The 12,548-nt window shown below is 53.8% G+C and overlaps 1 protein-coding gene across 1 annotated transcript in view; it reads left to right on the plus strand.

Annotated features, from left to right (window-relative positions):
* The window catches only part of LOC144952532 (uncharacterized), an 83,372-nt gene that overhangs the window by 55,406 nt on the left and 15,418 nt on the right, over positions 1–12,548 (plus strand). Inside the window, 7 exon segments of the mRNA XM_078882980.1 lie at positions 507–585; positions 2,745–3,027; positions 4,454–4,680; positions 5,861–6,287; positions 7,121–7,218; positions 10,068–10,179; positions 12,163–12,353. Of these exon segments, the coding sequence (XP_078739106.1) occupies positions 507–585; positions 2,745–3,027; positions 4,454–4,680; positions 5,861–6,287; positions 7,121–7,218; positions 10,068–10,179; positions 12,163–12,353 (1,417 nt within the window).

Consider the following 12,548-nt stretch of genomic DNA (forward strand, 5'->3'; position numbering starts at 1 on the left):
GGGGGAGACATGGGGGAGACACGGGGGAGACACACGGGGAGACACACGGGGAGAGGCAGGAGGACAGAGACGGGGAAGGGAGGGTGGGGACACGGGGAGATGGAGAGGCAGGGAGACACCAATCTCCGTGTCTGTGGTGTCTCAGCTCTGTGGAGGACGCGCTTGGAGACGCGGGGGGAGACACGGAGGGAGACACGGAGGGAGACACGGGGGGGAGACACGGGGGGGAGACACGGGGGGGAGACACGGGGGGAGACACGGGGGGAGACACGGGGGGAGACGGGGGGAGACACGGGGGGAGACACGGGGGGAGACACGGGGGGAGACACGGGGGGAGACACGGGGGGAGACACGGGGAGACACACGGGGAGACACACGGGGAGACACACGGGGAGACACACGGGGAGATACAGGAGGCAGGGGGACAGAGACGGAATGGAGGGTGGGGACAGGGCGAGATGGAGAGGCAGGGAGACACCAATCTCCGTGTCTCTGTGGTGTCTCAGCTCTGTGGAGGACGCGCTTGGAGACACGGGGACACGAGCCATCTCCCCGGCTCCGGACGGCGCCGACGCCCGCGACCCGGTGAGAGACGGCGCGCCGTCATCAACGTCAAAGTCGTCGTCGTCACCATCAACATCGCCTCCAACACCATCGTCAACATCATCATCACGACCGTCGCCTACACGATCATCTCCATCAACATCGTCACTTCTGTGGCCACAGTTGTCATCACCACCACTATCAATATCATCACTACCATGACCATCACCACCACTATCAATATCATCACTACCATGACCATCACCACCGCTATCAATATCATCACTACCATGACCATCACCACCACTATCAATATCATCACTACCATGACCATCACCACCGCTATCAATATCATCACTACCATGACCATCACCACCACTATCAATATCATCACTACCATGACCATCACCACCGCTATCAATATCATCACTACCATGACCATCACCACCGCTATCAATATCATCACTACCATGACCATCACCACCGCTATCAATATCATCACTACCATGACCATCACCACCACTATCAATATCATCACTACCATCATCAGCATCATCACTATCAATATCATCACTACCATGACCATCACCACCACTATCAATATCATCACTACCATGACCATCACCACCACTATCAATATCATCACTACCATGACCATCACCACCACTATCACTACCATCACTACCATGACCATCACCACCGCTATCAATATCATCACTACCATGACCATCACCACCGCTATCAATATCATCACTACCATGACCATCACCACCGCTATCAATATCATCACTACCATGACCATCACCACCGCTATCAATATCATCACTACCATGACCATCACCACCACTATCAATATCATCACTACCATCATCAGCATCATCACTATCAATATCATCACTACCATGACCATCACCACCACTATCAATATCATCACTACCATGACCATCACCACCACTATCAATATCATCACTACCATGACCATCACCACCGCTATCAATATCATCACTACCATGACCATCACCACCGCTATCAATATCATCACTACCATGACCATCACCACCGCTATCAATATCATCACTACCATGACCATCACCACCGCTATCAATATCATCACTACCATGACCATCACCACCACTATCAATATCATCACTACCATGACCATCACCACCACTATCAATATCATCACTACCATGACCATCACCACCACTATCAATATCATCACTACCATGACCATCACCACCGCTATCAATATCATCACTACCATCATCAGCATCATCACCACCGTCAACAACATCACTTCACCATCATCATCACCTCCACTATCAATATCATCACTACCATGGCCATCAACACCATCACCACCACTATCACTACCATCACTACCATGACCATCAACACCATCACCACCACTATCAATATCATCACTACCATCATCAGCATCGTCGCCACCGTCAACAACACCATCACCACCGTCAACAACATCACTACACCATCATCACTACCACCGCTATCAATATCATCACTACCATCATCAGCATAATCGCCACCGTCAACAATACCATCACCACCATCAACATCATCACTTCACCATCATCATCACCACCACTATCAATACCATCACTGATGTAATAACAGCCATAGAGGGTTCACGTGGGGATTGGCTTGCCGGTCCTGCTTGTAGCCAATAAGGGTTGAGATAGGGAGCATGGCCCAGGCGTGATCACGGCATGTCATCAGGAGTGATTGGCCTGGCCATTCGGGGCCCCAGCTAATGGGGAGCCGGATGAGGGGCGTGGTCCCAGGATTGACAGGGAACCATCGAGAATGGTCGAAGCTGTCCATGGACGATTGGCTGGGGGGGACCACCTGACGAAGGGATTAAGAGAGAGAGAGAGAGAACGATCGAGAGCAGACTGGAAACTGACAAGAGCAGGTTCACGCGCGGACGGGGGCTCTGGGTGCCACGTGCGCGGTGGGGACTCAGTGCGAAGTCTGTCCTCTCTCCGTTGTCGGCCAGCAACGGAGAGTGAGTGAGCAAAGTGTATTGTGGAGTGGAAACAAAAGGACTGATTCCGAAGCCGTCTCAAGAAGGATTATTACACTACCATGACCATCAACACCATCACCACCACCACTTTCACCACCACTGTCACGGAACCGTAGAGTTGACCAGCCCCCAACCCCCCCCCCCATCCCGGAAGCCCCCCACGGCAGGAGCGGTGGCGCCGTCCGTCTCCCCGTTTGCCGCCGTGTTCCGTGTCGACCGCGTCATCCCCAGCGACCCGGGCGCCATCGCCCGCGCCGTCACCAACGCCGCCAGCGCCGCACGGAGGCTCGGTGACGGCTCCGGGGGGCGGCAGCAGCAGCAGCAGCAGCAGCGCCAGCAAGGGCAGCAGCAGCAGCAGCATGGGGGGAGAGTGAGCGCTAGCAGGAGGTCGGCGAAGACTGACGCGTTGGCGCAGTTCGACCTCAACAACTACGCCGGTGAGAGGGCGGTGGTGGTGGTGGTGGTTGGTGTGGTGCTGATGGCGGTGGTGGTTGCCCGGTGCTGGTGCGGTGTGTGTGTGTGGAGAGAGGTGGCGCTGGTGGAGATGTCGGCTGTGGTTGTGATGATGGTGGTTGATAATTGGTTTTTTAACCCTTCTATCTGGCAACAAAACTGACACCTTTTTTTACAAGGAGTCATGTTTGCATAGACCACAATACCTGCGGTCGTAATGCAAACAAAAAACATAACTCTGATAATGTATGCACTGTCCTTGAAGTTGATTGGTCCACACCCGAGACAGCTTTCCTTAGAGCCTAGTCTCACATGGTGTCGGACCAGATGACACCAAAAGGCGCACAACTCAAAGACAATGCACCATCAGAGTATGAGAGCTCGGGGTAAACATTTACACCATTGGAACCTCATTTACTGGCAAATGAGGTTCCAATGGTGTAAATGATGGTGGTTGCTTAGTGGTGGTGAGCGTGTGGTCTGGGTGTGTGTGTGCGTTGGGCTTGTTTGGCACCTTGCGAAGCCAACCGCTCTAATCGGAGCTACGGGGGAAGGACAACGAACGAACACACAAGAAGCAGCTCCGTCGAAATTAGTTTTCAGTTAAGTATTGTGGTGTCCGTGTATCGTGGTGTAGTGTGTAGTCTATTGTAGCGTATAGTGTAGTGTATATTAGTGTGTAGTGTATAGTTAGTACGTAATTATGGTAAACTTCTTTCGAACCGTAACGTAGCCAACCGCGCTAATGGGAGGTGCGGGGGAAGGACAACAAACTTAACACAAAAAGCAGTTCTTCAGAGTTATTTTTGTGTTTAGATTTGTGTTTAGTGTGTGATGGCGGTTCTGGTGGTGCTGATAGCTGTGGTGGTGACCAAGGGAATTTCAAGTTCTGTTCGTGAGTAGCAGCAGCAGCAGCTGTTACTCACGAACACGGCACACGAGATAGGGGGGCGAGTGGCCAGCACCGCGCGCCCCTGCCGTCTTTGTCTCCCCCAGCTCACCAGCTACTCGTTTGAGACCAGAGGTCGCAACCGGGTACCCGATACCCGTACCCTACCCGATACCCGGCTACCCGTAACCCAGCCGGGTACGGGTAGGCCGTGAGTCACTGGTGAGTCACCGTTTGTCACTCATTTCCCAACGTCTTGTCTCTTCTCACAATTCAAGTTCCTAGAATCAACCCACCCGCGCCTGCAACATGGCTTCATCCCAGAGGTCGCAATCGGGTACCCGATACCCTACCTGATACCCGGCTGGGTACGGGTAGCCGGGTATCGGGTAGGGTACGGGTACCCGTTTGTGACCCTGGTGCGGCCGGGTACGGGTACGGGTAAGGAATCAAAACCCGTTTGCGGACCTCTGTTTGAGACCCAGACCTCTCCACCTCCCCCCCCCCCCCACCACCGCTAGGCGTGGTGGTGATCGACCACCGCCCGAAGGGGGACGATGAAGGCAACGAAGATCACGAGGAGGAGGAGGAGGAGGTGGCCGGGTGTGCGGGAGATGAAGAGGAGGAGGATGGAGAGGCGGTCCCGGTGATGTCGCGTGGCGGCGGCGGCGCTGCGGTCTCCGTGGACGGCTTCATGCCGGTGGTTTCGCGACGCCAGCGCCGGCAACACGAGGACAGAGGCCTCTCCGTGAGCACGAGCGAGCGCCCGCCCGTCCCGCGGCCTTGTCCCCGCCGGGGTTTTCGTACCAGCCAGGGGCATTGGTTTGGCTCGGCCGTCGACTGGTGTTCCGTTAGCCTACGGCCTTCGCCCGCTACGCGAGGGCCTGCGTCTTGGGGGGCGGGGTGGTTCGCTGCACCTGGAGCTAGGCTCTGGGGCAGAGGTCGCAAACGGGTTTTGATTCGACAATTGTTTTTTTACCCTTTTATCTGGCAACAAAACTGACAAAAAGGTGTCATTTCTAGATTTGAAGCTTTCGCGACTGCAAGGATTCATACTCGTAGTTCTTTCGGTAAAGTCACTACGTAGGTAAAAAAATTAAATTAAAATTATTTATTTTTTATTAATTTTAATTTCATTTTTTACCTACGTGACTTTACCGAAAGAACTAAGAGTTTAAAAAGGTGTCAGTTTTGTTGCCAGATTAAAGAGTAAAAAAAAAATTATCATATTTTTTTACTGGCAAATGAGGTACCAATGGTGGGGTTTCGATTCCTTACCCGTACCCGGCCGCACCAGGGTCGCAAACGGGTACCCGTACCCGATACCCGGCCAGGTACGGGTAGCCGGGTATCGGGTAGGGTACGGGTATCGGGTACCCGGTTGCGACCGCGGGCAGCGGCCGGGGCGGGGACAGGGTGAGTCTTGGATCGGAATCTTGATTATTTTATTTTTTCCTGGAGAAAATCTGATGAGCTATGAAGCTCTTTGTTTCACGAATGTCCAGTCGGGGCACCCATCCACCCTGGAGGCTGTTGGGCGACCGGGAATAACGTTCGACCGACTTTCATCGTAAGCCGGATGAGCGTATTTATGTGCATCGGGGTACCCCCTTTTAGCTACGAACGTCAATTGTGTTTAGGTTGCTATCGTTTGCACTTGGTTCCTAGCTTGGCGACGACCTTTTGACCTTTCAACCCCCCATCTTCTTTCTCACCCGCCCACCCCTACTACCCCCCCCACACACACACACCCGCCCACCCCTACTACCCCCCCCACACACACACACCCGCCCACCCCTACTACCCCCCCCCACACACACACACACACCCCTCCATCCCTACTACCCCCCCCCCCCCACACACACACACCCCTACTACCCCCCCCCACACACACACCCGTCCACCCGCCCTGGGCCGCTCCCAAAAAGACCGCCGCGGCCTCCGCCAACGCCGGAACCGCAACCGCGCCGACCATCGGCGGCGTCTCCAAGGCGCGCGCCGTCGACAAGACGAAGGCCCAGCGCTCCAACGTGCCGCCCCGCTTCGCTCGCAAGCAGCACCAGCAGCAGCAGCAGCACCAGCAGCAGCACCAGCAGCAGCAGCAGGCGCCTCACCCGGCTCTGTCCGGCAGACTTGTCGGCGAGCTCCCGTTGCCGCTGTGCGATCGCGGCAACAGGAAGGGCGCCGATCACTCGGTGGGTACGGCGGCGGCGGCGGCGCAGGCGTCAGCATCCGTACGGAGGCAGCAGAGGGCACCGGGCGGAGGGGGAGGGGGAGGAGAGCGAGGAGGAGAAGCCGCCGCGTGGGAGGCCCTGCCACCGTCGCCCTCCATCCTGACGGACGTCGTCAAGAAATGTGAGCGTGGGTTCGTAATGGTCAAATCGAGCGAGTGAGTGAGTGATTGTGTGGGGCGGCGGTGGGCGGTGGTGATGGTAACGCCTCTTTTTGTCGCCCCTGGTTGCGATGATTTTTTAAATTATTATTAAAAAAGAAAGTTTTTATTTTTCGATTTGAAGCTTTTGTGACTGCAGGGATTCATCTTCTTGGTTCTTTCGGTAAAGTCACGTAGAAGGGAAGTAATAAAATAACATAATAGAATAATTCTCACGACGTTTCGGCCACAACGCCAGACCTGCTCTTCACCTGATGACGGCTGCTTGCGTTGTGGCCGAAACGTCGTGATAATTATTTTATTGTTTTATTTTTATTATTTTATGACTTCCCTTCTACGTGACTTTACCGAAAAAACCAAGAAGAAAAAAGTTTTTCTTATTATTTGACATGGCCACACCATTTGATGCTGAGTCGACCTAGGGGAGGCCCAGGACCGGCGTCGGATAATCGTCGCTGGTGTTGGCCGTGAGCGGGAATCGAACCCCCGGGGTCTTCGCCGTGTTCGTAGCGTACGCCGCGCTAACCGCCACACCCCCACGGTTGGCTACGTACGGTGCGAAAGAATTCCAACGTACGCACGTGACCCAGAGGTCGCAACCGGGTACCCGATACCCGTACCCTACCCGATACCCGGGTACGGGTAGCCGTTTGCGACCCTGGTGCGGCCGGGTACGGGTAAGGAATCAAAACCCGTTTGCGACCTCTGACGTGACCCAACCACAACCCCCCCCCTCCCCATCCTAACCCCCCCCCCCCCCACCTCTGTCTCCCTCCCACAATGCCGTGTGCCACAGCGGCGTTTGGAGCGATCAGCTGTTCCCTGCCACCCGTGAGCGCCTGGACCAAGCCCCTCGCTTCCTTCCGCGTGGCGGACGTGACGGCCAGCGCCGAGGTACGACCCCTGGGGGTAGAGACACGGCCATTGTGATGATGACCAGAGGTCGCAACCGGGTACCCGATACCCGTACCCTACCCGATACCCGGCTACCCGTACCCAGCCGGGTACGGGTACCCGTTTGCGACCCTGGTGCGGCCGGGTACGGGTAGGCCGTGAGTCACTGGTGAGTCACCGTTTGTCACTCATTTCCCAACGTCTTGTGTCTCTTCTCACAATTCAAGTTCCTAGAATCAACCCACCCGCGCCTGCAACATGGCTTCATCCCAGAGGTCGCAATCAGGTACCCGATACCCGTACCCGGCCGGGTAGGGTACGGGTACGGCCGGGTACGGGTATCCGTTTGCGACCCTGGTGCGGCCGGGTACGGGTAAGGAATCAAAACCCGTTTGCGACCTCTGATGATGACCTCCTTGAGACAGACACTCAAGACAGTCCCAGGATATCAAGCGGCGCTGGCTTCGTGTCTGTGACCCAACCGTGACGAACGGCACGCCGCCCCCCATATTGTTCTAGGGCTGAACGATGAATCGATTTCGAATCGAAATCGCAATTTGAAACGATGCGATTATTAAATCGCAAAGCCTGCGATTTTTTGCGATTTGAAAAGTCCTGATAATTGTTTTTTACCCTTTTTTCTGGCAACAAAACTGACTCCTTTTTTTACAAAGAGTCATGTTTGCATAGACCACAATACCTGCAGCCATAATGCAAACAAAAAACACAACTCTGATGATGGATATGCACTGTCCTTGAAGTTGATTGGTCCACACCCGAGACAGCTTTCCTTAGAGCCTAGTCTCACATGGGTTGGACCAGATGACGCCAAAAGGCGCACAACTCAAAGACAATGCACCATCAGAGTATGAGAGCTCAGGGTAAACATTTACACCATTGGAACCTCATTTGCCAGTAAAACATATGATAATTGGTTTTTTACCCTTCTATCTGGCAACAAAACTGACTCCTTTTTTTACAAGGAGTCATGTTTACATAGACCACAATACCTGCAGTCATAATGCAAACAGAGTTATGTTTTTTGTTTGCATTATGACTGCAGGTATTGTGGTCTATGTAAACATGACTCCTCGTAAAAAAAGGAGTCAGTTTTGTTGCCAGATAGAAGGGTAAAAAAACTATTATCATATTTTTACTGGCAAATGAGGTTCCAATGGTTGAAAAGTCCTATTACTTTATACTTTTTGGTAAAGTCACGTAGGTAGAAAAGTAATAGATCACGACGTTTCTTCGACCGCAACGCAAGCAATCGTCATCAGGTGGGACAAACACAGCAAGAAAACAAACTGCTGTAGTATCTGTTGCGATCGACACGTCGTGAGCTATTGCACTGGTCAACACACTTTTTCTGGCATAAGGTAATTCCAACGGTTTTAAGGTAATTTTGGGGTGCTGATTCCAGATCTGGCATCAGTTTTTGTCTATCACATCAAATATTGCATTTTCAATACAAACTGCAGAAGAAAAATATTAAGTAAATGTGGATATCTACATAAAATGATATTATAAACACACTGTCCTAAAAATACAGCACCGTATTTTAACACTAAAGCAGTCACTGACTCGCAACAACTTGCAATCATAAGTGACAGAGTTAATTTCGGGTAAAATCAATGAAAATGGGGTATGCCGATAGCATAAAAATGAGATGTGATATAGCAAATCTGAGATCAGATTTGGAATCAGCACCCTGAAATTAGTCTAGAACAGCTGCAAAAGTCCAGGCCAGAAAAAAAAATGTCACGAAAGCTTCAAATCCTATTACTTTGTTATTGGAATTGTTTTTTCTTTGTATTATTGTTTTGACTGTCTAGATTTGAAGCTTTCGTGACTGCAAGGATTCATATTCTTAGGTTGTTTTCGGTAAAGTCACGTAGGTAAAAAATGTAAATTAATAAAAGTAAAATAAAAATTAAATCTTCTTAGGTTTTTTTGGTAAAGTCACGTAGGTAAAACATCAAAATGAATGAAAATAAAATAAAAAATCACGACGTTTCGGAGGCAACACAAGTCTCCGTCATCAGGTGGGACCGTCACAGCCAGATTAGCTGCATCAAGTGAGGCAATGATTCAAGATGTAATCCCTTAAAAGCGAGTTGAGGGGGGGAGGAGAGGGAGGGGGAGCTCATCAGACTATGGTAGCCAATGAATGGAACGTATCGGGAGGGAGGGGGGGCGAGGCCAAAATGGTGGGCGACGGCGTGCAAGCGATTAAATAAAAAATCACGACGTTTCGGAGGCAACACAAGCTTCCATCTTCAGGTGAAGGAAGAAACCTACGACTATGTTATGGCTTTATTTATTTAACTTAACGATTGTTCCACGTTTGATTGTTCTTTTTCAATAAAACATTTTAATAAATACATCTTGGAAGCAATCCATATCTTTTCAGTTATCATCCTTGCATTAGATTATATAGAGCATCTTCTTGGTTCTTTCGGTAAAGTCACGTAGAAGGGAAGTAATAAAATAATAAAAATAAAACATAATAAAATAATTCTTTTATTATGTGTTATTTTTATTATTTTATTATAAAACATAATAAAATAATTCTTTTATTATGTTTTATTTTTATTATTTTATTACTTTCCTTCTACGTGATTTTAAATCGAAATTTAATATATAGAGCAGTTAATATTGTGATGGCATCACGTGGTAATGGTCCATAGCACGTGTTTTAAATCGATTACACGGTGAATATTGAACTAAAAAAAATGTAATCGCAATATCTGTCAGAAAAATCGCAATGAGACTTTTTCTCCCAAATCGTTGAGCCCCCCCCCTACCCCCCCCCTAACTCCCCCCCCGTCCGTCTTTGTCTCCCCCAGGTGCCGCGAGCCAGCCAGCACGACAGCGGCGTGGACCTCAGCATGGACTCGCACGGCTCCTCCGCCAACTCCTCGCAGCGCAGCTCCCCATACGGCTCGGCAAAGTCTCCCGGTGGGGGCACGGGGGGGGGGTGGGGGGGGGTGGGGGGGCACGCGGGGGGGGGAGGTGTGGTGGGGGGAGGTGTGGGGGGGCACACGGGGGGGGGGGAGGTGTGGGGGGGGGTGTGGGTGGGAGGCACGCAGGAGGGGGAGGTGTGGGGGGTGGCACGTGGGGGGGGGCACGGGGGAGGTGTGGGGGGGAATGTGAGGGGTGGGGCACGGGGGAGGGAGTGGTCTGGGGGGGGGGACGTGGGGAGAGGTGGGGGGAGGAGGTGGGACGTGTGGGGGAGGAGGTGGGACGTGTGGGGGGGGACGTGGGAAGAGGTGGGGGGGGGGGAGGTGTGGGGGGGCACACGGGGGGGGGGGGAGGTGTGGGGGGGGGGTGTGGGTGGGGGGCACGCAGGAGAGGGGGAGGTGTGGGGGGTGGCACGTGGGGGGGGGCACGGGGGAGGTGTGGGGGGGGAATGTGAGGGGGGGGGGCACGTGGGAGGGGGGAGGACGTGGGTGAGGCACGGGGGAGGGAGTGGTCTGGGGGGGGGACGTGGGGAGAGGTGGGGGGAGGAGGTGGGACGTGTGGGGGGGGACGTGGGAAGAGGTGGGGGGGGGGAGGTGGGGGGGGGGAGGTGGGGGGGACGTGTGGGGGACGTGTGGGGGTGGAGGTGGGGGACGAGGTAGAATACAATCTTCCCTCGTTTATTCACAAACTTGCTATCACCCGCTCATTCAGTCGCCCATTCAGTCTCCCACTCAATCACTCGCCCATTCATTCGCTCGCTCATTCACTCACCCACCCACCCATTCACTCGCCCACCCATTCACTCGCCCACCCATTCACTCGCCCACCCATTCACTCGCCCACCCATTCACTCGCCCACCCATTCACTCGCCCACCCATTCACTCGCCCACCCATTCACTCGCCCACCCATTCACTCGCCCACCCATTCACTCGCCCACCCATTCACTCGCCCACCCATTCACTCACTCGCCCATTGATTCACCCACTCATTCACTCACTCATTCACTCACTCGCCCATTGACTCACCCACTCATTCACTCACTCCCCCATTGACTCACCCACTCATTCACTCACTCCCCCATTGACTCACCCACTCATTCACTCACTCCCCCATTGACTCACCCACTCATTCACTCACTCGCCCATTGACTCACCCACTTATTCACTCACTTGCCCATTCACTCACCCACTCACTCGCTCATTCACTCACCCCCACCCCCTCATTCACTCGCTCACTCATTCACTCGCTCACTCATTCACTCGCTCACTCATTCACTCGCTCACTCATTCACTCACCCCCACCCCCTCATTCACTCGCCCACCCATTCACTCGCTCACTCATTCACTCGCTCGCTCATTCACTCACCCCCACCCCCTCATTCACTCGCCCACCCATTCACTCGCCCACCCATTCACTCGCTCACTCATTCACTCGCTCGCTCATTCACTCACCCCCACCCCCTCATTCACTCGCCCACCCATTCACTCGCCCACCCATTCACTCGCTCACTCATTCACTCGCCCACCCATTCACTCGCCCACCCATTCACTCGCTCACCCATTCACTCGCTCACCCATTCACTCGCTCACCCATTCACTCGCTCACTCATTCACTCGCTCACTCATTCACTCACCCACCCCCTCATTCACTCGCCCCTTCACTCGCCCCTTCACTCGCCCATCCATTCACTCGCTCACCCATTAACTCGCCCCTTCACTCGCCCACCCATTCACACGCCCACCCATTCACTCGCTCACCCATTCACTCACTCGCCCATCCCCTCACCCGCTCGTCGTTCACTCACCCGCTCATTCGCTCACGCGATGGCCTCGAGGTGCACCTAGCCTGGCACGAGAGCCGTAGTGGTGAATGGCGGGGGATGCCAGCGGCAGCCTTCTCGCCGACGTCGCCGCCTCCTCCTCCTTCTCGTCGTCATCATCGTCGTCTTGGACCTCTTCCTTCTCTTACACCTCGCCAGTGAGTGCCCCAGCATCGGCCAGCAGCTCGGACGATTCCAACTCCTCGTCCTCATCCTCAAGCTCGTCGGCAGCGTCGGTGTCGGTGTCCACCACCTCCTCCTCGTCCACCTCCTCCTCGTCCGCTCTGCCCGAAGCCAAGGAGCAGAGAGCGGTGACGGTGACGGGGGCTCTCGGAGGAGACGCTCGAGAGGTGGGTCGGTGGGTGGGTGGGTCGGAGAGTGGGTGGGTGAGTGAGTGGGTGGGTGAGTGGGTGGTTGGGTGAGTGGGTGGGTGAGTGGGGGGGTGAGCGGGTGAGTGGGCGGGTGGGTGAGTGGATGGGCGAGCGGGTGGGCGGGTGAGTGGGTGGATGGGCGAGCGGGTTGGCGAGTGGGCGGGTGAGTGGGTG

The sequence above is a fragment of the Lampetra fluviatilis genome, chromosome 68 (assembly GCF_964198595.1).
Source record: "Lampetra fluviatilis chromosome 68, kcLamFluv1.1, whole genome shotgun sequence".
NCBI classification, from domain to species: Eukaryota; Metazoa; Chordata; class Hyperoartia; order Petromyzontiformes; family Petromyzontidae; genus Lampetra; species Lampetra fluviatilis.